The following is a 27,133-nucleotide window of genomic DNA, read 5'->3' as shown; positions in this document are numbered from 1 at the left end:
CAATACAGCTGTCATGAGTATGAAGTTATCCAGGTCACATTATGCTTGGAAGATAAGTGTTTTTTGTCATCAAGGACTTGGCAAGGTGTTATGTATAGTCATGGGTGTGCAGTTGATCTGAGTCACAGATATGCTTGATGGAGAGACACCCTTATGCCAAATTGTGAATTAGATGAGTGATTATCATTTCATTCAATCAGGAAAGACATTCAAGAGCATCTGGGGGGTCTTCATAGTGTGTGACTGGTGCAGCTGCATTTGAACATAATGAGCAGTGAAAACTAATAAAGGGGCCACTGACTCATCTCTGTCATTGATTAGTCAAGGGAGACCCCTGAAACAAAGTGGCCAATGGCCCCTGTGCCCCTTGTGGCTGTCTGGTCAGTCTATTCACCAACTGAGGCAGCTATTGTCTATATTTACTCTCACTGGTGGCTCAGTGACACTCGAGTTCAGACAAGGACAGAACTGGAGATCAAACCAAAGAATACAATTCACTATAGTCTGTTTAGGAGAGACGTGCAGTATCAAATTGCAGTCACTGCAGCTCTAATACAATTAACCTATCCAAAAGGCTCTGCTCAGACATCATGTGATGTCTAGTGACGGTTGTAAGAACTTGATTTATCACTTTGGTTTCCTGGCATCTCTAGGAGTAAACAGCACATCAGTAGGATAAATGTTTTGGCACTTGGTTGGAAGCTTTGGAGCTGTAAATACACTCAGGTTAAACGATAATAAGTGTGAACATGGGATATGTGTGAAAACAAACTACAAACTGTAATATTATTAAAAGATTACATGACCAGAGGCACTATTTCCCCCCCTTACAGCATCCTGATCTTCTCTGGTATCATCATGTGCTGACAGCGCACATTTTCCACTGACGTCGCTCCATGTTAAGTCATTTCTCGTATTTTGGATGATTGCATCGCAGACAAGGGGAACAGAAACCATTTAGAAAGAGTTGGATGTGATTCTATGGAAGTTTTGTCCCGCCCTCCCCCATAAAAGAGGGAACGGAGGGCGCTCCCAGCCTCCCAAGTCGGAGACAGGACATAAACTTTACGCGCACAAGTTTCCTTTTTGGAGCACAAGCTGCGCTGCAAGGTCAGAGACGCAAGGTAGGTAACATGATTTTTATGGATGAAAACACGTTCTCAGTTATGATGTGACACATTGAGCAGTTTGAATTCAACTTGACGGGCACCTTTGGACATGTCATGTGCGCATACGGACACATATTTAGATTTAGATCAGTGCTGTTACATTTTGAACCTCTTTTTCATTTGAAAGACAAGTTATCGTAGCCTAAAGCTACTATTCCTGGTTATATAATACTGGTTCTGGTATGGTTTTATTTAATCCGTGCCTGTACGGCTTCACTTGAAGCTCTAACTGAGAAAAAAAAAAGTGTGGGTTGATCACCAAAAATGCAGCCAAAGTCCTCATTCTGACAGCGTCCACTTTCAAATAATCTTCCATAAATGAGCGAGTAATTCCTTAATCCATTACCTGTCATTGAAATGTCAATCAGTAGATGCTGGGACACAGTGTTTGCACGTGCGTATGTGTGTGTGAGCTGAAGGATAAAGGTCAGGTTTTGGCTACTGGGATGGCAAAGCACACAGTGACCATGTTTGTAAAGCTTTCCAGGACATTCCCTGAACTGATAGCTGTACAAACAAGCCAACAGACTATTTTTCATTCACAGAAAACAGCCCCATATAAAAACCTTTATTAAGGGACAACACAGATGAGTTTCATGTTCAGTGAATCAGATTTCCTCATCACCAAGTGGACTCTTTCTCTGCTAAAATGTCCCTCACTCTCTCTATGAATGTTGTAGGCAAACACACAGAGTCAGGGCGCTCTTTAGGCTGAGTCCAACACAACATAGCAGTGGGCAACATGCCTGTTCAAAGACTCCCAAGATCTGGTAAAATGATTTAGAGCCCACAGCGCACAAAGACATCATTGATTCTCTAAATGCAGCTGCAGTGCACTTTGTTTTGGCTGTCGCCTGTTGTACGAAGAAGGACCGGGCTGCAGATGTTGTGTTTATTTTGGTGAGATTATTTTAAAGGCCTCTAGGTTTTATTTTTATTCATCTTAAATAGATGCACTGCATGCTTTGCCCAGTGAATAGGCTGGAATTAGATTTCCCAATACCAGTGCACAGGCAGCCAGGCAGATGCACTTGAAATAACCAGGTTTCCACATGTCTTATTATTTTTGAAACAGAAGTGTTATAATTAGTACCTTAGCACTTGTAGATACTGTATGTCGCACTTGTTTTTATATAAAGTAATCTGTAGCCATCTTCTACTTGTGCTCCCTGTAGCTGCTCCTCTTGTGGTGGGAATCCGTCCCAAGGACAGGCAGCTTGGGAAGAATGTGATAACAAAACAGTTCGTGAAAGAGCACCAAAGTAATTGGTTAGGAAAATTGTTCAACGAAACGTTGCAAACAGAAGTTCATCATGCAGAAAGATTTTGAATTAATCTCTAATTTTGAACTTTTCCAGCATGAAGTGTCACACGAGTCTCTTGCGATTTGGCACAAATGCAAGCAGCGAGGCAAAAACAGGAAAAGTGAAATAGAAAACACCTGGTTTTGAATCTGCCGTCTGATTTGAAGTCACATCACTTACTCACAGGATCAAGCCTGTCATATTCTGACCTTGCGCGGTCACTTTGTCTCTACAAAGAAAAGCCCCAGAAATCTTGTGTGATCCATTCATTTCTATACTTTATATTACTTTATTCATTACAATATGTCATTTTTCCAACAGCACTACTTCTGCTAGTTTACACACTGTAAGTGGTGTGTTAGTCCTGCAGGTTTGCTGAAACAGCTCATGCCCCACCAGCTGTTAAAGGCAGAAATTAATAATGGACTGAAATGCAGTATTTGCACAACATCCCCACCATGTTCCGGGGAAGTGTGGCAAACAATAACACTGTCATAGAAGGGAGGTCTTGTTATTTCAGCATTGTGTTTTCAACAACTCACAATTTTCCCCTCAAACAACCTCTGGTCATATTTTCACATGCCATCAAATATAAACCACAGCTTTCATCCCCTGTGGTGCCAAAAATGTGGGTGTGGAAAAAATGTAAACTTGGCAGGTGGTCAAATTAAAGCAGACAGGTTATTAAGTCAAAACATGTGTTTCTGATAATAACCTCGAAAACATACCAAAAATAACAGGGCACTGATTGTTATCAAGCTGAATACCAGACAACCTTTGCACTGTAAATATGTTGTGTCACTAACCACTGTTTACTTTCACAGGCTAAAAGACACGAAAGTCATTCTCATCTGGGATCAAAATCTAGCCTGAAGAGACATTTACATTAACGGACGGATTTTCTTTTTTTTTGTACTTTCTTTTAATGCAAAATGAACATCCAGAGTGCAGCGTTGTTTTTCTGTTGGACGATTCTGTGCATGGACACCTGTCTAAGCCAGAACGACTGCACAGGTGTGGACTGTCCTGATATGCAGCACTGCATCGACACGGTTTTACCGAAGGGAGCCTGCTGTCCCACCTGCGCACAACAGGGCTGCACCTGCGAGGGCTACCAGTACTACGACTGCATCCAAGCAGGCTTCCAGAAAGGGAAAGTCCCAGCGGGGGCCTCTTACTTTGTGGATTTCGGCAGCACCGAATGCTCCTGTCCCCAGGGAGGAGGGAAGATAAGCTGTCGTTTTATTCCGTGCCCTGAAATTTCCCCCAACTGCATCGATATTTTGCAACCTGCAGATGGGTGTGCTGAATGTGGGCGAATTGGCTGTACCCATGGCAACAAGAAATATGACGCAGGGCACTCTTTTCAGATGGACCACTGCCAGGTTTGCCACTGTCCGAATGAAGGTGGAAGGTTAATGTGTTCACCTATCCCCGATTGTGACATCCGCAATTCTAATAACCCCATGTGGGTAACGACCACTGAAAACAATAACCCTTTGAGAGACATTAGCGGTCGCCGTGGAAGCCAGCAAACGAGTCCCGTTAAGCCATTTTCCAAGCTGGCACAGGGGAACACTCTCCCGCTGTATAAGCCGGACCCACCCAGTTTTGGCGCAGAGGAATATGACTATACCCTGGCTCGGCCAACGTCTTCCACTATCCAAGATCTGGCCCAACCGCTGGAATCTACTACAGCACCACCAGCTTACCCAGAGTCAAGCTCCACTTCCTTCAGCTCCCATGATGACAGGAGACATGAGCTGAGGGAGACACAAAAAAGGCCAGATTCAGAGAGGAGCAGAGAGGCTGAGGTCGCACATAACACGGATCCAGCAACCACAGGGACTCGTGAAAGTGAAACATCAACATCGCTAACAACCACACCGAGAGTGACCACAGAGGACCACAGGCCACAACAGGAAAACGCTGAAAGGACCATTAGACATAACAGTGAAAGAGGCAGGGCGGTAGAAGGCACCGTAAGAGACACAACACACACAGTCCAAGCAAACAAGGGGGCCAGGCACCCTCACAAACATAGTCAAGGCACTCGCGCAAGAGGTCACGGCGACTCCCGTTCTGCTGGCCGTAAGGAACAAGAAAAAGTGTCGGCGGAGCGCAGGCAGCCGCTCGGTGAAGAGGAGCAGCAGGGCACATATCCCACAATTCAGTTCAGTCCCACCAGCAGAGCTCCAGTCAGGATGAGAGAGGATGGAGAGCAGCCTCAAAGACAACCCCAAACCCTCCACAACTACCAGACGGGAGACACAGAAGGTAAGTGAGCACATATTAAAGAGTTTGAACCAAGTCTGACCTGTGTCCCAACTCGCTGTCGAATCGAGAGGAAATCAGAAATCCTTTGATCCATTCAAGGCCCTCATCATGATAAATCACAGTGTGATGATTTATAGCCTAGTGATGAAAATGTTGTTGTTACTTTTTTCAGAAGACATTTTTCCTCTTCCTTCTCTCACATCCTGTATTTTGAGGAAGAATTCATAATCACTCTACTCAAGCTGGCAGCCGTCCAGGAAAAACAATTGTCCACGGCAGGGCTGTTCTCCCTAGATAGCATTTATCTACCTTACTCAGAAGACAAAAGAACCATACTTAGTATGAAGTTATTTTCACGCATTCAAGTTGAGAGAATGCTGTTTTTCATTCTCTAGAGGTTTGTAAATAGCGAGTAATACTAAACCTGACGCTGTATTTATATCGTTGTGCTTTCTAACATATCTGATAAACCCTGTAAGAGCAGCTGAAATTGCAATTTCTTTCCCTACTTCGCTCCGGCGAGAGTTCTGCCTCCTGCCTGGATCTTTTGTGTGATTATCAGCATGTTCTCAAACAGATCTGTCCCCTTCAGGGCATATAGGCCAATCTACTGCAGGCACTGGCAGAGAAAGCAGACGATGAAGTGATTACAAGGATGTCTAGAGGATCAGTAACACTGTAAAACACCGTTTCTTATTCCAAAATATGATGTTAGGTTATATAAAATGATTTGATAATGCCATATAATGATCCAAATGCTTTAACTTTGATGAATAATGTGATTTTATGAAATTCCATAAGAGTTAAGGATTAATAAACTTCCTGCCAAGGGATACCTAATTAGATCATAACTCCCCCTGTACATTATGGCTTTATGGCACAAGGTAGTTTCACTATATTGTAAGACTTTACTATGAAGTGAGTGGACTTAATTATGAATAAGTAAAATATCTTAGCCTTGTCGTTTCATCCTTATAACCCCTTCAGTGACTGAGTTACTTAAACAATTAGTTCAGGGTTTTGAGAGCCTTCTTATCGCTGGTGTTCTGTCCAGCAAACCGCAATCTGGAGGTGCGTAGTTAACCTACTTTACAGCATGATGTGTGTTGAGACCTGTCAGGGCTTTTCTTTCCTTTCAGCACCTGGCCTCCGTAGGTATGTATAGTATATAATGAATGCATCTGTGAGGGGTCTCGGGGAGTGAACTCCAGAGGTACCTCTACCAGCGTTAACTTGGAAGTGGACTGTTTGTTGCTGTTCGCCGGACACATTTTATGTGAAACTGAGTGTCTGTGAGCCAATACAGAAACTCCTTTCTCAGGGGAAATAAAACAGATATTTGCTTTGACACACGTCCTTGAAAGTTTTCCACACTGTCCAAAAATGCGTGAAGATAAAATCCAGCTATTCAAATGGGAATGATGGTTTCGTGGAAGACAGCTTGAGTTGAAAGTTAAAGTAGGAATGGTTTTTCTCCTGGGACAGGGAGCCAACTAACTGCTCTGACGACTCAGTCTGTAGGATGGAGGTTTCACTGGTGAAGGTCATTGGACTAAGGGAGGATTTCCAGAGTGGTGACATGTTAAAAACCCCAGCTGATAAGGGTCTGGACTGGTGTCTGTTGTCAATGCCATTAACAGACAATCCCTATGTTGTTTGGAGAGGAAAAGAGAAAGCATGAATAACAAGGGCCTCAACTATTTTTTTACTGAACATAAATGGTCTGCTTTTGCAGTGGAGCACGGCCCAAGATAAATGTTTTTTTTTTTCTTTCACTCAATAATTCCTGCTCATTTGCCCTCTCTCTTTCCAGCCAGACACAGTGTGTGCTCAGAAGGGGGATGGGATTGTTTAGGCTGTCTGATGCTGGGCTGGACCTGGTTTAGGATTTCTTGGGGGCCGTACCTGTGAGCGGCATAATACCCATGTGATGAATGAGACCACTGTTGTGGCGTGATTGCCAGACGGTACTCACTACTCCCTCATGAGCCGGTGTGATTACCCGTCTCCCGTGAGGTTGCTGGTTTCCCAATCTTCCCAGTAATCATCTCATCTGAAGCACACCTCCACACGTTTTCCTCTCAGTTACTCCCCTTCCTATTTTACCAAGTACCAAACCACTGAGGCGGAAGAAGTACTCGGATCTTGTACTCAATAAAAGTAGCAGTAACACATTGTCAAAATACTCTGTTACAAGCACATTTCATGCCTTCAAAGTGCAAGTACAAAAGGATAAACATCACTCATTCTGCAGATTGGTTCATTTCAGGATAATGTACATGATTGGATTCTATTTAATTATATAATAACGTGTTCATCACTTTAATGTTTAAGCTTGTAAAGGTGGGGCTAATTACTTTACACACTGATTGGTAGACTGTACTTAAAATACTTGATAAATGTGCTTACAGCAGTTATTTTCCACTGCTGCCAAACCAAACTGACCCAGAGGAATGCTAGACATGGATAATATGATCAGACCGAAGCATAGAAATCATCTGAAGTAAGGTGGAATAACTGAAGACGTGCTTGTTTTCATCAGCAGTACTGTCACAACATGCTGCATATGGGAGTGGGCTGAGCAGATGTATAATTTTCCTTAGGATGAAACGGAGGGTGGATTCCAGAGATGGTCGTGTGAGAGTTATTTCCCGCTGCACCGCTACCGTGAAGATAAGTTTGAAGAAGATAGCTGTCTGGTCAATCCAGGGCGCCTTCCAAGTAATCTTTAGGAATTTTGGCGGGTATCCCATCCACAACGTGTCCTTACCGAGAAACCGCCTCATCCACATGTCATCCATGCCTATAAATAAAAAAATACCATCTGCTCCCGATCCAGGAAACCGCTCATAAAAAGACAACCACTGTATAAGTAGAGAGAGATTGGTGATATATTGTAACACAATAACAGATTTGCCTCTAGCACTCATGTGCATTTCTGTCATTAACACACAGGCAGAGTGCAGCTGTATACAGATGTTTCCCAACTTAGAGTACAAGCTACTATGAAATACAGTAAATCTCTCATATGAAACCTTACACTTGTATTTATGCTTCATTGATTTAATGATTTCTGATGCAGAAAATAGTTAGTTTTAATGGCACTTGTATAACAGCCAGTTAGGTAACATTATTCCTCAGTGTTATTTTCGTACATCAGGTCCAAAATCAGGATTTGGATAGATTTCCTCTGGCATGAAATCAGCAGATTTCCTGTGTTCTGGTCTGTGAACACACCTCGGAATATATAAGGCATAATAAGGCAACGGGAAACAGATTTAGACTATAAGACTCTGGAGAATATTTGGTCCGACGCGTGCAGTGGAATACACTTAACCAATTTAATATGCAAAACCATTTTCTAAAGCTGATGTTGTGTAATGCCATGCATGTGTACGCTTGGACACGTGTAGCATCTTCAGGAAACAAAAAAAATCAGTGCTCCATTAGTGACAAGTTCATATAAATGTTTCACTCAGGTTATTTAACCACTAGTGTAATCAAACAATCTTTTCTAATTAACTTTAACTTAAATATGCCACTTTTATTTATTTCAAGGTGATTAAACTTGTTATTATTTTTCTGGTTTTTATTTTCAGAATACTTCATACTTCACTTCACACTTTCAGACAGAGTTAGCAACATGGCTAAAGCTAAACACCAGGCTACTCTCCAAAGCAAAAAACCAACCGTACGAATCCAATCCAATCCAGTTGGACCTAGAAATCCCAGTCTCAGTATTATTAAAAGGCTAAGTAATAGTCTGTAACTTACTGATCTAGGTAAGTTTTGTCTTTTTGAGTTTCCAAGGTTATTCCACAGCTACCTGGGGATAGCGACCAGGGAAAACAATGCCTCTTCCTGTTTTGGTTACGCAATGGAGGACGTGCTTTCATTGTGCCGTATTTCGTCCTTCGTTTTTTGCAGGAGAAATCGAGCCCAGTGGCAGAATCTCATAGTGAAAGTGAGGTTTGTGGGGAACCAATCTGTACACAGATGTTGCAAAACAGCCATTACACCATTCAGTCATGATTAACTTCAGTTAACTTAAGTTAGACAGCTTCTTGACTATTGCCAGTTTAATATCTTAAATTATCAAACTTGTTTTCTCAAGTTCAATCAACCTAAAATTGTTTCACAAAAACAAAAAACTTAAAAGAAGACTTTAAACTAATTATTCCACCATTGTTAGGTCAATTCAAATGTTTAAGGCGACGGTTGAACTCACATTCTTGAGTATAAACCGCCCCAAATTGTTTAAAGTTAATCAGAGACTGAGGCAACCCCCTTTGGCCTCGCATCCTCTTTGATCCCTACTTAAGACCACAGAAAAGATGGATATATGATGGCTGGCTCACAATCTCAGGGAGATTAAGACACAACTTGTCAATAATTGAAACCTGAAATTTAGTTGTTTTGGAAATGAAGTCATGGTGACAGCAGTCCTCCCTGTTATGTCACAGCCAGCTGTTCTTGGACAGTGATTATGTGTTTCAAAAGACACTGTATCTCTGCGAGCGCTCATGTTAAAGGTGAGAAGAACATTGTGTCACTCCCTGCAGAGGCCTGCACGCACACACAAACAGGATGCTTTTAAGTTTTCAGCATCAATCATCTGACATGAGTTTGTATGTCACGGACACAGTGTCGGTCCTGTTCCCTTCGGCCCACCTGTACTGTAAATCACCGCCAAGTCCACAAAAGTAAAGACACATGAGCCCTGATTAGTGGCAGCACACTGCTTTATGACATTTCCAGACGTGTTGAGAGTTGCCCTTTCTGGTTGTTATTCTAGCTCCATATTTTCGGAGGGTGTGATGTCACCAGTTCTGCGCCTGGTGTTAATGCTATAGACCGATAGCCAAATATAATGACAGGCCTGGAACAGAGAGATGCTCCTTAGCCACCTTTCAAGTGTGTACGTTAGATCTCCATTGTGCGAGTGCGATAAATCAGCTAATTATCGCACAGCTGAATGGAACAACCTGCGATACAGGCTTAATTAGAAGGTCTGTCGAAGAGACGAGAAGAGACTCAGATATAGCTCAGCTAAAACAGTTTGTCACTGTTTTCATTCCCAGTAGCTATTTTCCTGCGTAAACACGGTCATGAACTGTTTGCATTTTACCTCCGCATACATCCCACGTTCTGTATGGACACATGGAGCACATTTGTATAATGTTCATGGCGGGTGAACTGATTCCACCTGGAGAAAATGAAAAGGAGGCAAAAGAAGGAGGATGAATAATTACGTTGTCTGTCTTTTAATATACATTCAGTCAGGTTCAAAGGGACTTGTTTAACTGCACGGCTGGCACAGATACCGTAGTTAGGTATCAAAGAGTCATTGTGCCTTTCAAGGTTTGGATTTTCTTATTTCTGAACCTTTAAATTATGCACACTGCAGCAGTCACTCGCTCCGTTCTGAGTGATTGCCTCGGTCTTATTGTGTAGCCCATAGGTGAGCCGGGGAGAGGCATTTCAGCAAAAATAAAGTGGACGTAGAAGTGAAAATGCTACAATAACCCGGGGCACTCATCTGTTTTGAATTGCAATAAGATTATTGCTTGATCTTTCCGCTGCCTGACCTCTACTCTCGCTTAGCAAAACATGCCTTGAGTAAGTAATTAAAGGCACAATACAGTTTCTAACATTTCTCCATTGAAATGTCTAATAACAGACCGTGTGTTATATATTTTGTTGAGTTGTGCACTTACATTTCCAACCCAGAGACATTATTGATTTTATTCAAGGTAAAGGTGCGTTTCATTTGGTCACCTGTCAGAGCCATTGCATCCCTTTTACCCCCTCTAGTTACTGGAGCAAAACACGGGAAACACTACAGGATACATTAGAAAGTGAGGAAGGAAGTTGCCAAACTAGTAAGCTAGCCACTCTGTTATTTGATGGAGGACCATTAATCATTTCCATACGCTGTGGTGATTGTTTAACAATGAAAAAAGCAACCATAAGAGAGTGAAACATTTGGTTGTATTAATAAGTAGCCAGGTTTTGTTATTACCGTCACCACGCCGTCTCATGTCCTGGCGTTAAGGGGAACACCTGTGCTCTCTGGTGAGTGAACGCCCATCCGTTCACTCTTGTTTTACCTTGGTCTCTATCACTCTCCCTTTTCACTTTCAGTTTTCTTTGTTTTTTGCAAAGTTTCCACAGTTATCCCAGTTGTTCCACTCCACACCTGGGGAGAGCGGCTGGGGAAAACAATGTCTCTTCCTGTTTTAGTTGCTGCAGTGGCACACTCGCTTCCTCTTTGCCATAACTCGACCTTCACGTTTCCGGTACAAATCCAGGCCCGTGGCAGACTGAATAGCAGAGTGTAAGCAGGGTTTATAGGGAACCAATCTATACGCTGATGCTGTCTTTTTTGTCACAGATGTCACACTGATTGCACAGTGTCTTTACGTCAGATTGATACGTTAAAGCAAAAAAAGTGAGCTATTGCAAGTATTTGCTTTCACTCTATTTTGATGAAGTACTGGTCAAAATCAAACAGGAAATACAGTATGAACATGTATAATCATAGTAAGTAAAATACTTATCAAAGTGAGTTAAAAGCAAAGTTAAAAACACTCAGTGCAACACAAATATATCATGTATCGTGTGTATCCAAATACGGTGTGACAGAGTGTCATGAGTTGTCTTCTACAGTAGCCACAAATCAAAGCTGGAATGCACTGCCCTGTTATTGAAGGAACACGTATACATTTTTCCCGTCTGTTCCCTGACCCAGTTTGAAATGAAGTGCTAATGCGTTGCTCTTTCTCTCTGCCCCACTTCTGATTAGCCAGGATTTAACAAAAAAGGCAATTTTTTTACTTTGAAGGTAATTATATAGAGTCTTTGGTTTCGTACTTCTGTCTGCCAACGAAAGTGAGAGTAGAGTCAGGAAGTCTGAAAAGAGAAACACAGATTGTTGTACTTGCTATAGTCACCAAAACCAGCGCCCAGGACAAGTGTTCCCTCAAAGAAATCCAGCTCCACCACAAATATCCTGTAACCAGATGATGGGAAACGTTAACCATCCTCCTCCGGCTGAATTCTAGCCATCATTTGATGTGATTCCCCTCAAACACTGGCTGCACTGAGTGGGATAAAACTGGAACTGGGTGTTTGTGTTTCATTACAGTGTCTGCCAAGGCACTGGTGGAGACCTGCTGTGAGACAGGGGAGAAATGGGCTTCAGCTAATGGCCACTGCAACAACATGGAGCCACCCACAAGAGATAGGCACTCCATCTGCTGGTAAGGCCATTATTAAACGCCCATTCATGTCATTTGGCTCTGCACACTGTAAATCATCTTAAATAGTCTTCTGTGTCAGGCCATTTATCTGCTTTATTTGACTTATCAGCAAGCTGAATATAAAGATGGACTTGTTAAATGACATAATGACAAAGAAATGTTCATTTTTTGTTATCAAGTGAGGGTTTTTTTTAAGCTCACATTTCTTTGGAAACACATAAAGGTCCTCAGAGCTTTGACAGTTAAGTTCTAAGATTTCAACTTTAATTTCTCCTTCTAATTAGATTTATGAAAACTTCAAAACACATTTCGGTCAGCTTTTGCAGCAGCACTCGTGGGAAGAATAGCCAGCCCACTCGTCGTTGCCTTAGGGCCACAGTTGCCGTCTAAGCCCCTCACTTTAGTTCTTTCTCCCGTTCTTTCTCCTTCCTCTGCCAGGACTGCCCAACAACAGTGCTGCCTCGGTTCCCTTGGACAAAGTCGATGTTTGGCCGGAATAAACGCAGCCAAAGCAGGAGATACGTGTCAACAGGATGCCAGCGATAAATGTGGGATTGACTCCTACAAGGCAAGTATTTGCGAGGGGATACAACGGCAAGGGGCAGACACAGTTCACCGGGTTCACAGACAGGCTGAATCACGTTGTAAATTTCAAATTAAGGCCTACAAGAGTCTGAATTAGCAGATGATGAATGCACTATTAAAAAGCAGAATTGAAAACACGTACTAGTCTGAGTAGAAGGTAAGAGTCTCCTGCAGCAACTTTATTCTCGATATCTCCTCTGAGCATTACTGCTGTGGTGCCAATTCCCGGTTATTAAATTACCTTATTGAATTCAGACAAAGTGATTTAGGGCCAATTACAACTGAAGATTCTTGCAGCCTTAAAGTTTTACTATCTTCAAAGCAGCCCTCAGCTATTGGAAATGTCAGAAGTCAATTGTTTGGCCTCTCTGAATTGCCCAGACATGTAGCGATAATTGATGCGGTAAAACAGTAGCACTGGTAGACACGAGGCTATTATGGCTGTTAATAAGGGGATCAAGTCATGATGACTTTGCAACCGTATCGCGTTTGCCCAGATTCCCAAAACCACTAATTTGCCATCTGACCTTTGTGTTGAAGGGTAGTTACTCAGCGGCCCAGAGGCCCTTGAGCAGCATGGGGTCATCGTCGACTCTGTCCAGCAGTACAGCTGTTAAATATTGGCTTTCACCACCTTACTACTGGACCCCTGTAGATTTAGTAGTGTTATGCCATCTTCAGCCATGGAACATTACAGTGGTCATTACTCCAGTTTTATGTTTCGCTATGCCCCCTGCACTCTAAGTGCTGATCTTGCTGAGAGCTACAGCATAACAGTAAAAGGCTGCGAGCAGGGGGAGAGTTGGTAAACATTCAGGCCTGAAACAAGCAAAGTTCAGTTCAACAAGAGAAACTCCAGAGCCGTGCTGGTGGCTTTGTGAGCCCATTTACTGTAAATACTAGGCCTTTTTTTCTGATTATCAGAATCAGTGTTTCTTGATCTGTTTGCCCATTAAATAAATTATTAAAAATGTTGTACTTTGGCTCTGATGCAGCATGCAATCTGCAAAGTGACTAGTAACTAGAGTTATCAAATAAATGTAGTGGAGTAAAAGTACAATATTGGGAAAAAAAATTTAAATACTCAAGTAACATAGAGGTACCTCAAAAATGTACGGTACTTGATCAGACGTACTCAGTTACATTCCAGTTCAGCAAGTAATGTTTATCATGTTTAGCACACATGATAAACATTAGCATGCGTTTAGTTTAGCACATTAGCATGCTGATGTCTGTTAATAAATAGGCTACATACAATACAATACAATACAATACAAGGTGACCAGTTATTAGTTTTGCAGGTCAAAAAACAAAGAATTGACCTGATGGTGGCACAAGACATGAAATCACCATTAGCATTTATCTTTGTGGCACCATTAAAATGTCATGTCAATACATTTCACAAAAAGAAAACAACCTCATGGCGGCACTAGTTGAAAGGCAGGAGATCATTAAGGACAAAAAACCCTTTTCGGACCATGATATCAGCACTTTGTGGTCAAATCTTTAAAGACTAAAGACAAACCTCACAAATAATGTGAACCACTGATCGTTACCCTTTTCATTAAAGGGATTTTGAAACGTTTTCCAAGTACAGCAGCCTCTCTAATGAGCTACATGACCCCATGGCTACTTGTGTAAAGACTGACTGTGTGACATCTACCTGCAGGACTGCTGTGACTGCTGCTCTCTGGGGCTGCAGCTCCGCAGCGAGGGGCATCGCTGCGAAGCCCACCAGTACCTGGGCTTCCACTGCAGACGTGTCTTTCTAACCTGCTGCGAGGGGCAGGAGAGCAGAGCCGGGGATCAAGACGAAAGGCACACTGTCAGAGAGAGGCCAGCTCTCAGCCCCACCGCACCGCCTAAGAAAGGTACTGCCAGCAAATATTCGCACATGCAGACACTCAAACAGAAAAAAACGCTAATGCAAGCATGCTCTCTGCCAAGGGAGGGGTCGGGGCATGGAGTACACTCTGGTGCTCTGCTAACATGGATGATGCAGACTTGCAGCAAAGAAAAAGAGAGAGAGAGAGAAAGCGATCATGTGGACCACAGAGAAATAGGGAGCGTGAGAACAGGAATGTTCACATGATATATCAGTCAAGTGTATGAACTTTACAGCAGACTGGAGTGTCTGCTAACAACGACAAGCAGGCAGGTCCACTCACTCCCTCCATGAAACGTCTTTATCCTCAAACTATTATGATAACCTATGAGGCTGTTTACCTTATTTTACCATGCTTCTTTAGTGATCTGAAGTCCGTTAATTCACACCAGGTGTTGACGTGCATCTCGACATTCCTCTTGGTTGACCACTTGTGATCAGATCTCACATTTTCCCTCTATATGTGAATAAACACGAACCGTACGTCGCGGGGAGAAACGGACACAGGAAAGAAATAACTTCATACACAACCTTTGCCGAATTGCCAAGAAGACCCAAATTTATAAGAATAAGTCATAAACAAGTTTTTATTAAGTTAATAAAGTTTGTCCTGTTTCAACAACTCACAAAATTGAGAGAAGTTATAAGGGAGTCTGGGGGATTTCTCTCCCTCTTAATCTCCTTGTTGTTGTTGACTGTGTCGGCTAGTCGCTGTGGCTGCTTTGACCTAGAGTATGTTATAACTCACTGTCTTGTAAGTTATGCTGTACATTCAAATTGCTACAAAAAACATGACTGTCACGCACCATTTACTGTGATGTCATTATATAGGCCGACCTCTCAGCACCCCCTACTGTGACTGACTACCAGCATCTCTAAATGGATGGACAAAGTGCTGATTTAAACCGAAGACAACCCAATTTTTTCCCACTACCTGTTAAAAGGAAGCATTGTGGTGAGATGCCTCAACCATGCTGAAAAATGATGCACCTCATTGGCCTCCCAGAACAAAGTATAATAGCCCAGATCACCCCTGTAGTGTAATTCTAAGAGATCTAGTGCCTGTCTGCCTACCTGGCATTGCATTAAATCTTTTTTCAATAACCATTATGTTGTCTGGAGAGTTCTGGCTCTGGTTTGGTTTGGCTGCTATGAGGGGAAACATTTCAAAGTCATGTTAAAACAACTTACTCATTGAGGTTGTGAGTAATCAGGCGCTTTTCCTTCAGTTGTTTTCTTTAATTTATGGTTAGTTTGTTAATTTTTATTTTCCCTCTCATTTCCCTTATATTTGGGATTAGTCACCGCTTCATTGAAAACAGAGGAAATATCGCAGGACATCCTCCTGCAACATGAATGCAAAGCACAAAGAAAGACATTAATCATGACACTAACCAGCATAATCTACTACGCACAGTTGTTTGGATCAGAATCTGGGGAGGTTTTGGGTGCCGGGTCGGCGCATTGAGCTTTTTCCTCAGGCTGTTCCTTAGCGGTCTTAGCGTTGCCGTCGGGAGGGTTGCTGGTGCTTGGTCTGCGATGGTGTTTGGGTGCTTGGTGTGTGTTGGGTGGCGCCCCCATGGGTGGCGGAGCTTTGCACTGTGGACGGGTGATTGGTGTTATTCACTTCACCTGTCGGAGGTTTTGATGCTGTGGCTGATCTGTCTATATATATATATATATATATATATATATGTGTGTGTGTATAGATATATGTGTATGTATGTATTTGTGCTGTCTTTTTTTGCCTTCTTGTTTGAACTTCTCTGAGTTTGGCTCGACTGTCAAAGCATTTATCCTGTTATATCATCATCCTGAGTGTCCTGCTTTTGCTCTGTCTCTCCAAGCACAAGCTCTGTTTTTAAAGGTGCTATATAAAGTTAGTAATATGTTATTATTATACTACAATATATCTGTGTGTTTATTTTTGATTGATGGCATTTTGCGCATGTTGTTATGCACTTTGTTTTAAAGAGTCCATTTAAGGAAGGGCGTTGCAAACAGAGTATAACTAATGTGGTACACGGCGGTGGTTGATGCTGTGTATTTATCCCTGCAGAAATAACACTACAATAAAAACGAACGGAAAAGAAATCCTCCGTACACTGCGGCCATTTTGTCCTCCCTGTAATTATTACATTTAGCAGGTGCTTTCCTTCTCGCAAAGTAATAAAACTATGTTAAATGTTTCATGCACTTTTCATTATGCCTGTGAGAACACAAACACTTCCTCCTTGTGTCGTAGTATCCGACAGCCCGTACCCTAAAGAGGCCTTCTCCATTGGCGAGGAGCAAGATGGGGAGAACGCAGTGGAGGGTCCTGTTGAGGAGGAGGACGCAGACGAGTGCCTGCTGTATGAGGGCACCATCTGCCACCACAGATGTGTCAACACGCCGGGCTCTTTCCGGTGCGAGTGCTTCCCTGGTTACGTGCTGCAAGACGACGCTGTCACTTGCGCACAAGGTAAAGTGAAGACCACCAATCTTGTTTTGTCACACACACAGGAACAGGAAAGCGACTCTCTGTGCCATTTGCTCTTTGAAATATGATTTACAGTCTGCATTCCTCTCAGGAAGAGCCCATTTGTTGTAATTTGTCTACACATTCACAGTGTATTATTTTCCTGGTCTCTTTGAGTTCCTTCCTGTCTGCAAGCACTGATACTGACTAATGATAGTTATTTTAATCGCACACTGACATAGCTTTCCTGGACTGACAGGAAAGCTCAACTAATCGCATCTCCGCTGTTGTCAAAAAGCTTTTCGCCATTTGAAAATCATTCTTTGCACAAACTGAAAGGTCTCCAGTTCAGTTCAGAAGTGTTTCCAGGTAATGCTGTGTGACGTTTCTGCAGCGCACCAGACTTTAATCAACAGCGGCTTTTCGCCAACACAAGCTTGTCTCAACAGGATACTAATGCCAGAGCTCTCTGCAAATTACAGTGAGGAATGGGGCTCACTAATAAAACCAAATGTTTGTCTGCAGGCGATGTGTTTTCCCGTCTCACCTTCACTGCTATTACAACTTTCATCAGTAGCTACTGGCCTCATATCGTTGGATGAAAATGCAGGATTTGCACGAGGTTTAAGCCTCTAACTAAGACCGCAGTAGATTGAGAGGTGGAAATCTTGATTACAGTGCAATTCACCGCTCCTGTGATGAGATTATTCATGTTTCTGCAGAGACGCTGGACGAGGAGAACAGACTGAAGGAGGATGACAGAGCTGCAGCGGAGCCCACTTCACCGCTTCCGCCTCCCACCGAGCCCTCTGTCCCACTCAACCCCTGTGAAGGTTAGAAACGTGCAGCTCAATGAGCGGCGAGACAGCCCGCGATGAGCACTTTCATTCATCGCAACATCTCAGTCAGAGAACGGAATATGCATCGCACTGTAGCGGATTGTGTTTAGAGGAGAAGCCAGCACATGCTGCTATAGACTGACATGTTTTTATTTCCAGCTCACCCTTTCCATGAAATGTAATTGTGCCGCAAATGTCAAACACGAGCACCCAGATGCTATCAAAGGTTAGTTTGTTTTCAGCCACTCATTCTCACGAGTTCTCCATATTATAATCCGCTCAGGGTCGCATTTTGTTTCTCTTGTTTGGTTGCCATGACACCAGGGTGGAGGTCTAACCACACTGTGAGCCAAAAGTAGGAAATACAATATGAGCAGGTCAGGGATCGACCTGGAACAAGGAAATGAGCGAACAGCAATACAGTAAATAGTGTGCTTGTCTCCCACCCAGAGCCACAAAGCCTCTCCTCTATTTCACCCTTAACGCTGCTGTGCGGAGCTGTAGTTCAGTACACTTCGTCTGACCTCACTAATACAGTATTATTTTCAGGCAACAGCCCGTGTGAGCAACACTGCTCCTCAGTGGGCGGAAGGCCACAGTGCTCCTGTTCCCCGGGATTCTCCCTGAAGGCCGATGGACGCACCTGCGAGGGTAAGGAGCTAAAACGCAGTTATAATGCTGAGAACTTTTTGTTATATCACACCCAGACAGCATGTGGAAACTTTTGTGCAATCATCGAGGTGAAAAATGGCTCGCAATTTAAGCCCGCGTCTCTGGTTTCTTTTTCAGCTAGAGGAGTTCGGTTCCAGTTGACGAGAGTTGTTTGGCAAGACTGTCTGCCACTGATTTGTATTTTTCTCTAATCAGAGCCTCTAGATTTGCAGAGGAGATACAGCCCTAATCCCCTTCACTCACTGTGATGCAGACAAAAAAATATATAACTGTGAGACTTCTCCACCCAAGGGATCATCCCATGCATTATCACGATGTATCTCACCACCTGTGTCCCATATATACACTTTATTTCCACTCAGAATGGTGTTGAGCTGTGTCTTTTATCATGATGCTGATCAGCTCTATGTGTCTAAGCTGTCTCCCTGGGGATATATCTTTAAATTAAGCCATAACCACTGGTCTGTCTCCTGCCTGACAGCAGCAAACTGTGCCAGTGACACAAAGCGGCACTGTATGGTGACAAATTTCTCATTGTGTGGACGTTGTACCCACTGGCCTTGGCCCTAATCTCTCTTCCAGAGGATAGTCTGACCCGTCTCTTTAATCTGCTATCTCTCTTCTAGCTGCCGACGGTCACACACGGGCCTGAGTTGGTGGCGTTTTTTACACATCTCCCTGCTTTTTCTAAACCCATTCATCCAGAGTCTTCTATCGGCACTTTTCATCATCTATTCTCTTTCTTCACAGTGTCTTTTGTTCTTTTTTTAAACCTGCAGATATAAACGAGTGTTTGTCCGCACGTGCCTGCCAGCCGAGCGAGCGCTGCGTGAACACTGTGGGGAGTTATACCTGTCAGAGGCTGATCACCTGTCCCCCGGGACACCAGATCAACAATGACATTTGCGAAGGTACGCCGCCCCTCCTCAGCATCAAAGCATTGACTTCTACCCCCAGTGAATATGTTGTAAATACCAGCAGGAGAGCGTTTGTATGACTGCATGTTCACAGTGTAAGGAAAGCACTTTGTTCAGGCAACTTTTACCACCCTTGAGAGTAAAGTTTTTTTTATTTCTTCATGTCCACTCATAATGTAATTTTTAATGTGAGCACACAGACACAAGGGAATAATAAAAAACATAACTCCATAGAATTTGCTTGCTGTTAATTCTCAGTATCCAGAGCTGCCTGGCTCGTCTTAGTGGGCGGCGCCCAACTCTGCGATGCAATAGTGAGCCTCCCAATATGTCTCATTATTTCCATGCACCCTAAACTTGGCCTGTGCAGAGGTCTCACTCATGAAGCAGCAGCAGTGTTCAGCAAGAAATACCCCTAAAAATGGGTTTTACGTGTAAGAGCTCTTTGCCACTGCAGATGGGCGTCTGTGGGCTCAGGCAGGGAGACTCAGCTAATCTGCAGCTACTTGTGAAGTTGAAGAATGTTCAATCAGGCAAAATGAGCATTTAACAGGAAAGTATGTTTAACGGTAAGCCTCCCAACAGCTGCCACTTCAGGCAGCCGGCGTGAGCACAGACTGATAAAAGACATCCCTGTGCCGCCCTACCTATTCCCTATTCATGACTTACTCAGAGGAACGCTCCTTTTGCCGGCTCCTACAAATGAAGCAGAGACACCTCACAGGGAGAGACTGAATTGTGTCCGTCTCCCTTCTCTCGACAGAATGATTCTGTTTAAATCAAATGAGATTGTGCAGTCTTCGTCATATATATCGGCTGTCTTTCTAACCCAACAATCTTTAATACTTTCCACCAGAATGACACATTTTATGGTCTTTCTCTCTCTCGCTCAATCGAACCAAAATGCCCAGATGTCAGACAAACATTGCCGAAATCAATGCGACTTACTCTCTCCAGTTATAGCAGTTTCTTATTGAAGAACTTGACACAAACATCAAATTTACACTTTTCTCACTGTCAAATACAACCCAGGAGATTGCCTGTATGTCCCTTGCCAAATGAAAACCTGCAGCATGAATTTCCATAGTGCAGATTTACCAAACTGTAACAATATTAGACTCAAACACGGAGCTCAGGTGTGATTACTTTGTGGAAACATTTCACTCCTTGTTTACATCATCCAAAACACAGGAGATTAGGCCCAAAACAAAAAAAACAAAATGGAAATAAGGAAAAAGAAACATCAAGAGTACACAATGTATTAAAATGATGTATATATATTATAAAAAAAATTTTGACAGTACGAAGACAGATCACCAGTATTCTGCTCTATGCATTCATATTTCATTTATATACAGGTATTAAAAAAACAAACCTTAGGAAATAGAGGTTAGCGGCTAAAAGCTAACACCAGCATGGCAACATGGCCACAAAATTACAGACTAACTTGTTAATGTTTCGCAGGTACACCATATTAGTTCAGATTGTTAGCATGCTAACATTTGCTGATTAGCAAACACAAAGTAGCCTCCAGCCGAGGCCGATGGGAATGTAATCAGTTCATTTTCAGGTGTTTGGTCATCAGCTGAAGTGTTGAGCAAATTAAACATATGTTCAGAGGGGGTAAATAAAGTAGGGCTGCATGGTATGGTCAACAAAATCATGTTGCAATTACTTTGAAAGATTATGTGATATGATTAGGAATTAGTGTGGTTGATAATTTTTGCATCACAATCTTAATTTTCACAATGATGTGACATTTGCTGACATTCTGCAGCACTACACTACTTCAACATAGTCCTGTTTTGTCAAACATTTTACCCATTTTACCATTTTTATTATATTTCGATTAATTGTGCAGCCCCAAGAAGAAAGGGAGTGATAAAAGGAGAAATAACCGCAATGAGTTCAAGAGGTTAAATCCTCACATACAGCGAGTGGACTCTTCGATCTCAGCAGGTTCCTCGAGGCCGTTACCTTCACTGGGAGGTCACTGCCAATCGCTCACACATTTATCCTGCTTCCTGGCTTTTCTCTCTCTGTCTCTGTTGATGTGAGGCTCACTCAGCTCTTACCGTCTCTGCCGGGCATGTGTCAGGATGCTCAATCACTATCAGCTGTTTGGAGACCTACGCTGATATCAGCAGGGCTGCCTGCCAGAGCTGGTTCAGGCCTCGATACAGCATACAGAGGGGCAATCGTGCGGGCCTGCCTGAAAACATGAGACACTCATGCATTATGCAGACGCAGACACAAGCATGCACCACATTTTGAGATTGTGATTTCCCTCCAGCTTCGGTTCATACGCTGCAAACAGATGTGGAAGGCTGATTGACAGGAGTAGATCCCTCAGTCGGCAGGTGTTAGAAGACTCGGGGGGGAATCTGCCGCAAAGTTCATTCACACACTGCTGCATGTGACTCCCTCTGGTTTGACTCATTAGATATATTATTATCTCCTTGAAATAATAAACTGTCATTCATTCATTCATTCATTCATTCAGTCTGCTAGTAATGAGTGATTAGTACAGATAAGAATCCTAAGTCGTTGCACATCTCTTGTCCTCTTGATTAACCTCTAATGCATTGACAGCGATAGCTTTATGATATATGAACTGCAGTGGAAGTGAGTACCAGATGGGGAACATTTAACCACAGTGCCATCCAGTGGTGAAGTTTGGCATTACATGCTTACTGTATCTCATCACATGCACTGTAGTTAACACATGCAGTGGATTATTAGACTGAAACTAATAATGTTTGATTTGCTCTTAATCATTTCTTCAGTTCTCATGAACTCGTGTGTTTATCTCTTTCAGACATCAATGAGTGTGTGCAGCAGAGCAATAACTGTGGACCCGGCTTTGAGTGCGTGAATACCGAGGGCTCGTTCAGGTGCAACCCTAAACCTCGATGTCCTGTGGGCTTTAACCAGGATGCACAGGGGAGCTGTACGGGTAAGGAAAATCCCTTTCTTACTGAGATGATAATATGATTCCATACACGTCATTTTTTTCTTGTTTTAACTCTCCAGCAGAGGAAATAACCTAATAAAGTGATTGTTTAGGGTAAAGGAAATGTCATTCGGAATAAAAATGCATCACTGTATGAGGGTTAAACAGAAACTTTGGACATTCCCCGTATTATTCACACGCAGAAGTAAATGAACCAGACTGAGCACGAAATGTCCCCACTGGTGAATCACAGTCTGTGTACACGCACGCCATGCAGGTGAATCAGCGCGGCTACAGTGACAGAGGGGTTAAATGCCACACAGACAGGAGATCAGAGAGGTTGCTGTAAGGGGCTGTGGAGGGGTGGATAAAAGCCAATCCTCTGTCCGCCTCCAGTACAAACTGATACTGTGGAATTAGCCCCCAGGGGCAGGAACTGGGGCATGTCGAGGCAGCCGACGCCCCTGTAAAAGAAGTGTAAAAGAAATGCTCTGAGAAATGAGAAAATTGAGAAAATGTCAGACACACGTACAACAAAGTTATCTGAGGGAATGTGGCTGTGTGATGTGTGCTTTGATTTCACAGCGTGGCTAAAGAGCTGCCCTCTGGTCTCTTTGGGTCTTCCCTCTACTTCTTCTTCTTCTGTCTTTCTTCATCTTCATCGCTCTCTGTCTTTGTCTCTCTATGTAACAGACATTGATGAGTGTGGCGCTGGGACCCAGCCCTGTAGCCCCGCATTTAACTGCATCAACACAGTGGGATCTTACATGTGCCAGAGGAAGATAATATGCAGCCGTGGCTATCACGCCAGCCCTGACGGAGCCAGGTGTATTGGTATGATTTGTAATTGTTACACTTGAAAAATGTGCAATCTTTTGATTTGATATACATTAAGGAAGGGAGGCACTAAAGAAAAAAATCACATTCATTCATGAATTGGTGGCAGCTGAATGTTATCATTGATCTTCCATCTCTTTGACATCCATGTTTGTCGTGTAGATGTGGACGAGTGTCAGGACGGTCTGCATCGATGTGGAGAGGGCCAGCTGTGCCACAATCTGCCTGGCTCCTATCGGTGCGAATGCCAAACAGGCTATCAGTATGACTCATTCAGGAGGATGTGTGTAGGTATGTTGGATGTCACACACGTCATCATGCAGTCGAAGTACACATGCTAAGTTTTTGCCTTCTCCACCCTTCCCTCCCTTTCGCCCTCCATTACTTCTTCACTCTTTCGCACTACTGTACACCCTCTTCTTTGCCTACCTACTCTGCTGCTCCTGATTATTATTCTGCGGCTGCTGCTGTTTCCCCGGCTCCTGCAGCAGCCACTGGGCCGATCACGTCTCCTGCTGCAGAGGACTCTCTCTTCTGCCCCTGCTGCTGCTGCTGCTCCCTCTATTTGTGATTCACTGTGTTGTGACTCTCATGATAATGGACTCTGCTCAAGTGTTTAGACTATCAGCAGGCAGCTGGTCCCCTCACATCGCACTCTCGTTGACATGCACACAAGCACGCTCAGGCATGCACACGTCCGTGGCCCGCGCGGGGCTGCGAACGCGCTCACGCTCGGTTGCACACATGTACTTGCACACATGGGTAAATGCAATACACACTCGCAGGGGTTTGATGACACTGCTTCTTCCTCTCAGATGTAAATGAGTGCTGGCGCTACCCAGGACGCCTGTGTGCCCAGACCTGTGAGAACACCCCAGGCTCCTATGAATGCTCGTGCACCTCTGGCTTCCGCTTATCCGGCGACGGCAAGCACTGTGAAGGTGTGTGTTAATGTCGGCCTGCATGGGTGTGGGAGAGTGTGTGCATCCATGTGTACATGTTGGTGCATGTGGTTGTATGTTTTTGTGAATCTGTGCGTGAAAATATGCCTGTGTGTGTTTGTTGTTGAACCAAGCTTGTGCGTGTGAACTAGATTCCTAGACTGAGCTGATATTAAAGCCGGCCACTGTACAGCTCGTTGCTGAAGAGAGATGACAGTTAGCGGTATTAGTGTATCATACTGTACATCATGCCAGGCCTTCAAGCACAAACCAGTAAAAACATAATTGGCTTAATAACAACATCTTGTTTATATGTTGGGAGGAAAACATTGAAAATCCTTTGATCAGGTGAATTGTGACAGTAATGAGCTCTAACCACTAATCTCCAGATGTGAACGAGTGTTTGGCCAGCCCGTGCAGTCAGGAGTGTGCCAACATCTACGGTTCCTACCAGTGCTACTGCAGACAGGGCTACTACCTCAGGGAGGATGGGAACACCTGTGAAGGTGGGGCTCGCTCTGTTACACATCACAAATACCGAATTTGTACCAAACGTGTGTTCGGACAAGTTTACGGATCAATCTCACATGATTTGCTTCCTCCTTGTGGCCCAGACATCGATGAGTGCTCTCAGAGCATCGGCAATCTGTGTACCTATAAGTGTGTGAACGTTCCCGGGAGCTACCGGTGCGCCTGTCCCGAATATGGATACACCATGTCTCCAAACGGACGCTCTTGCAGAGGTGAACCCAATACGAAATGCATCCACTCACCTCACTGTACCTCGTTGAGTTCTGCTCTGAAATATATTTTAAAAATGTCTCTGCACCCATTCGCTCTACATAGACTGTATAGTAATGGTTATGCTCAGATAAATATAATTGGTACTTTCACAGTGGCTCAGTAATTACACAGGCTATAAAACTTTATTGGACTAAAAATCTTGTCTCACTAATTTTAATTTTTTTCACTTGAGCAGTTTTTTCTCCCCCACAAGGACTCATTTTTGTCTCACACGGTTTTAGCAACGAGGCTTTCCCTCAAACTTCCAATCGTCCCGTGACTAACGCACATTTCCTCAGCTGCAGGCAGTACACCAACCCTTGTGCATTAACTGTGTGTTTTATGTAGATATTGATGAGTGCACCACGGGGGCCCATAACTGCTCTCTAGCTGAGACCTGCTACAACATCCAAGGAGCGTACCGCTGCCTTTCTCTCAGCTGTCCACCAAACTACCGCAAAGTGTCCGACACGTGAGTGATGCAGTCAGTTCTGTTCTGTCTTTGTGGTTCATATGAGGTTAGATAATTGAAAAAGGGAGTTTCTTTAACGTATCTTAAATCACTATCTCTTAAAATCTCTCCCTGGAAGACAATTAACACAATAAACTTTGAATTACCCTGATGTGGAAAAGTGCTGCACAAACAAAGCTGCCTTTCCTTCCCTGTTTCCCTTGTAGGCGCTGTGAGAGGATCAGCTGTCCGAGCTACATGGACTGTCAAAACACTCCTCTGAGAATCACCTACTACTACCTCAGCTTCCAGTCCAACATCGTCATCCCCGCCCAGATCTTCCGCATCGGACCGTCCCCCGCCTACTCGGGGGACAACGTTATCGTCAGCATCACGCATGGAAACGAGGAAAACTACTTCAGCACCCGGAAGCTGAACGCCTACACGGGCGCCGTGTACTTGCATCGACAGGTTGAAGGTCCGAGGGATTTCTTAATCAACGTGGAGATGAAGCTTTGGAGACAGGGGACATTTACCACGTTCCAGGCCAGGATCTACGTCTTCATAACCGGCAACCCGCTCTAACTGTTAGAGATGTGCCGTGGCCACTATGGACCTCAATTCAGTTCATGAGGATTTTTTACATCACTATTTAACAATGTCAGTGTTGAGTAGTTAATCTCGCTTTTTTCCAGTTGAAGTTAATATAAAAAAAGATTGCTGTAAGACTAGTGGAATATTCAGAGAAGTTTTTTTTTTGCGTCAGTTTCTATTTTCACTGCATTTGCATGAAAAAACCCTGTAATGTCAAATGATTCTTTCCTTTTAATTTCTCACTCGATTTGCTAAAATATACAGTACATTTCATTCGTTTCCATGCCTCAGAAAACACATGAAAAACACATTCCACATTTTCAAAAAACCCATTAAAAACCTGCACCCAAAAATAATAACTTCAGAGATGCGGAGATATTTATTATACCAGCAGAATGAAACAATTTGCTATTGTTTTGATTATCGTAACCAGACATGAGTAAAGCGTAAGAATGATAACAGACGGCCTCTAGCTTCTCCCCGGCTCCTTTTTTTGTTTGTTTCAAACTGAGAGACTTGTATCCCAGTTTTCTGTTATCAGATGATGACGACGATGATGATGATGATGACGATGATGATGATGATGTGTGATTTGATAGCAGAGAAAAATTGTTCTGTCTCCCGTCACGGTGCTTCGTCAACTATGTCTGCTGCTGTTTATGTTTTGTCCTTGAAGTATTTTATATTATATAATTTTATATTACTCTATATGGTGTATTTTTTTTTTGTATCAGGCACATTATGGATGGATGTATCATATTTTTTATGCTAGATTCACAAGCAGCAAAGTATTTTAGTAAAATATATAAAAAACAAAAACACCAATGTGGTTTTGGTGAGTATCGGCTAACTTTATTTATTAGGAGGAATATTAACTGTGGTTTTGTTTCATAATCATTCCTCAGTAGTTCTCACTTTATATACTTGTTTGATTACGACTAATTCCTGCCTGTACACTGTCTATAGAGAACATTACTTCTCAGTGAAGTTGTTAAAGAATATAATCCATTCTTGTCAGGGCATGTCACACAGTAAGTGTCCGTGCCTATTTACATACCTGTTCACACCTCGCTAGTGAGCTCTACGTGAGCGTCATCCGGCAACTCACGGCTGTTTGACGCACGAACACATTTAATGACGGCTGATAAAAGCAATGATCATGTAATGTCTGATTTCTGAAATAAAATGACTACAGTCTTCTTA

General features: G+C 43.2%; 1 protein-coding gene across 3 annotated transcripts; it reads left to right on the top strand.

Moving 5' to 3' along the window:
* The first annotated feature begins 1,039 nt into the window (after positions 1 to 1,039).
* Positions 1,040 to 27,133, top strand: LOC311265449 (fibulin-2-like). 3 transcript variants are annotated; one of them, XM_084367117.1, is made up of 17 exons: positions 1,040 to 1,124; positions 3,298 to 4,750; positions 11,898 to 12,012; positions 12,451 to 12,580; positions 14,267 to 14,468; positions 16,728 to 16,946; positions 17,666 to 17,776; positions 18,332 to 18,433; positions 19,234 to 19,365; positions 22,190 to 22,327; positions 23,018 to 23,158; positions 23,324 to 23,452; positions 23,977 to 24,102; positions 24,492 to 24,608; positions 24,717 to 24,845; positions 25,234 to 25,357; positions 25,564 to 27,133. In XM_084367117.1, exons 2-17 carry the CDS (start codon positions 3,406 to 3,408, stop codon positions 25,919 to 25,921), a joined length of 3,618 nt encoding a protein of 1,205 aa, XP_084223243.1. In that variant the 5' UTR covers positions 1,040 to 1,124; positions 3,298 to 3,405; the 3' UTR covers positions 25,922 to 27,133. The 3 variants fall into 3 exon arrangements, with proteins under 3 accessions (XP_084223243.1, XP_084223245.1, XP_084223244.1); XM_084367118.1 differs by having other exon boundaries at positions 1,071 to 1,110; XM_084367119.1 differs by lacking the exon at positions 23,977 to 24,102.

This window comes from Pagrus pagrus (genome assembly GCF_965226575.1).
Source record: "Pagrus pagrus genome assembly, chromosome: 11".
NCBI lineage: Eukaryota > Metazoa > Chordata > Actinopteri > Spariformes > Sparidae > Pagrus > Pagrus pagrus.
The sequence above is the reverse complement of the archived record's forward strand: the minus strand, read 5'-3'. Positions and strand labels throughout refer to the sequence as shown.

Bases quoted from the DNA above. Each gene is read 5' to 3' on its own strand.
- LOC311265449 (XM_084367117.1), top strand. From the start codon at position 3,406: ATGAACATCCAGAGTGCAGCGTTGTTTTTCTGTTGGACGATTCTGTGC. The intron at 16,947-17,665 runs GTAAAGTGAAGA...ATGTTTCTGCAG, and splicing joins CGCTGTCACTTGCGCACAAG to AGACGCTGGACGAGGAGAAC. The intron at 24,846-25,233 runs GTGAACCCAATA...TGTTTTATGTAG, and splicing joins AAACGGACGCTCTTGCAGAG to ATATTGATGAGTGCACCACG.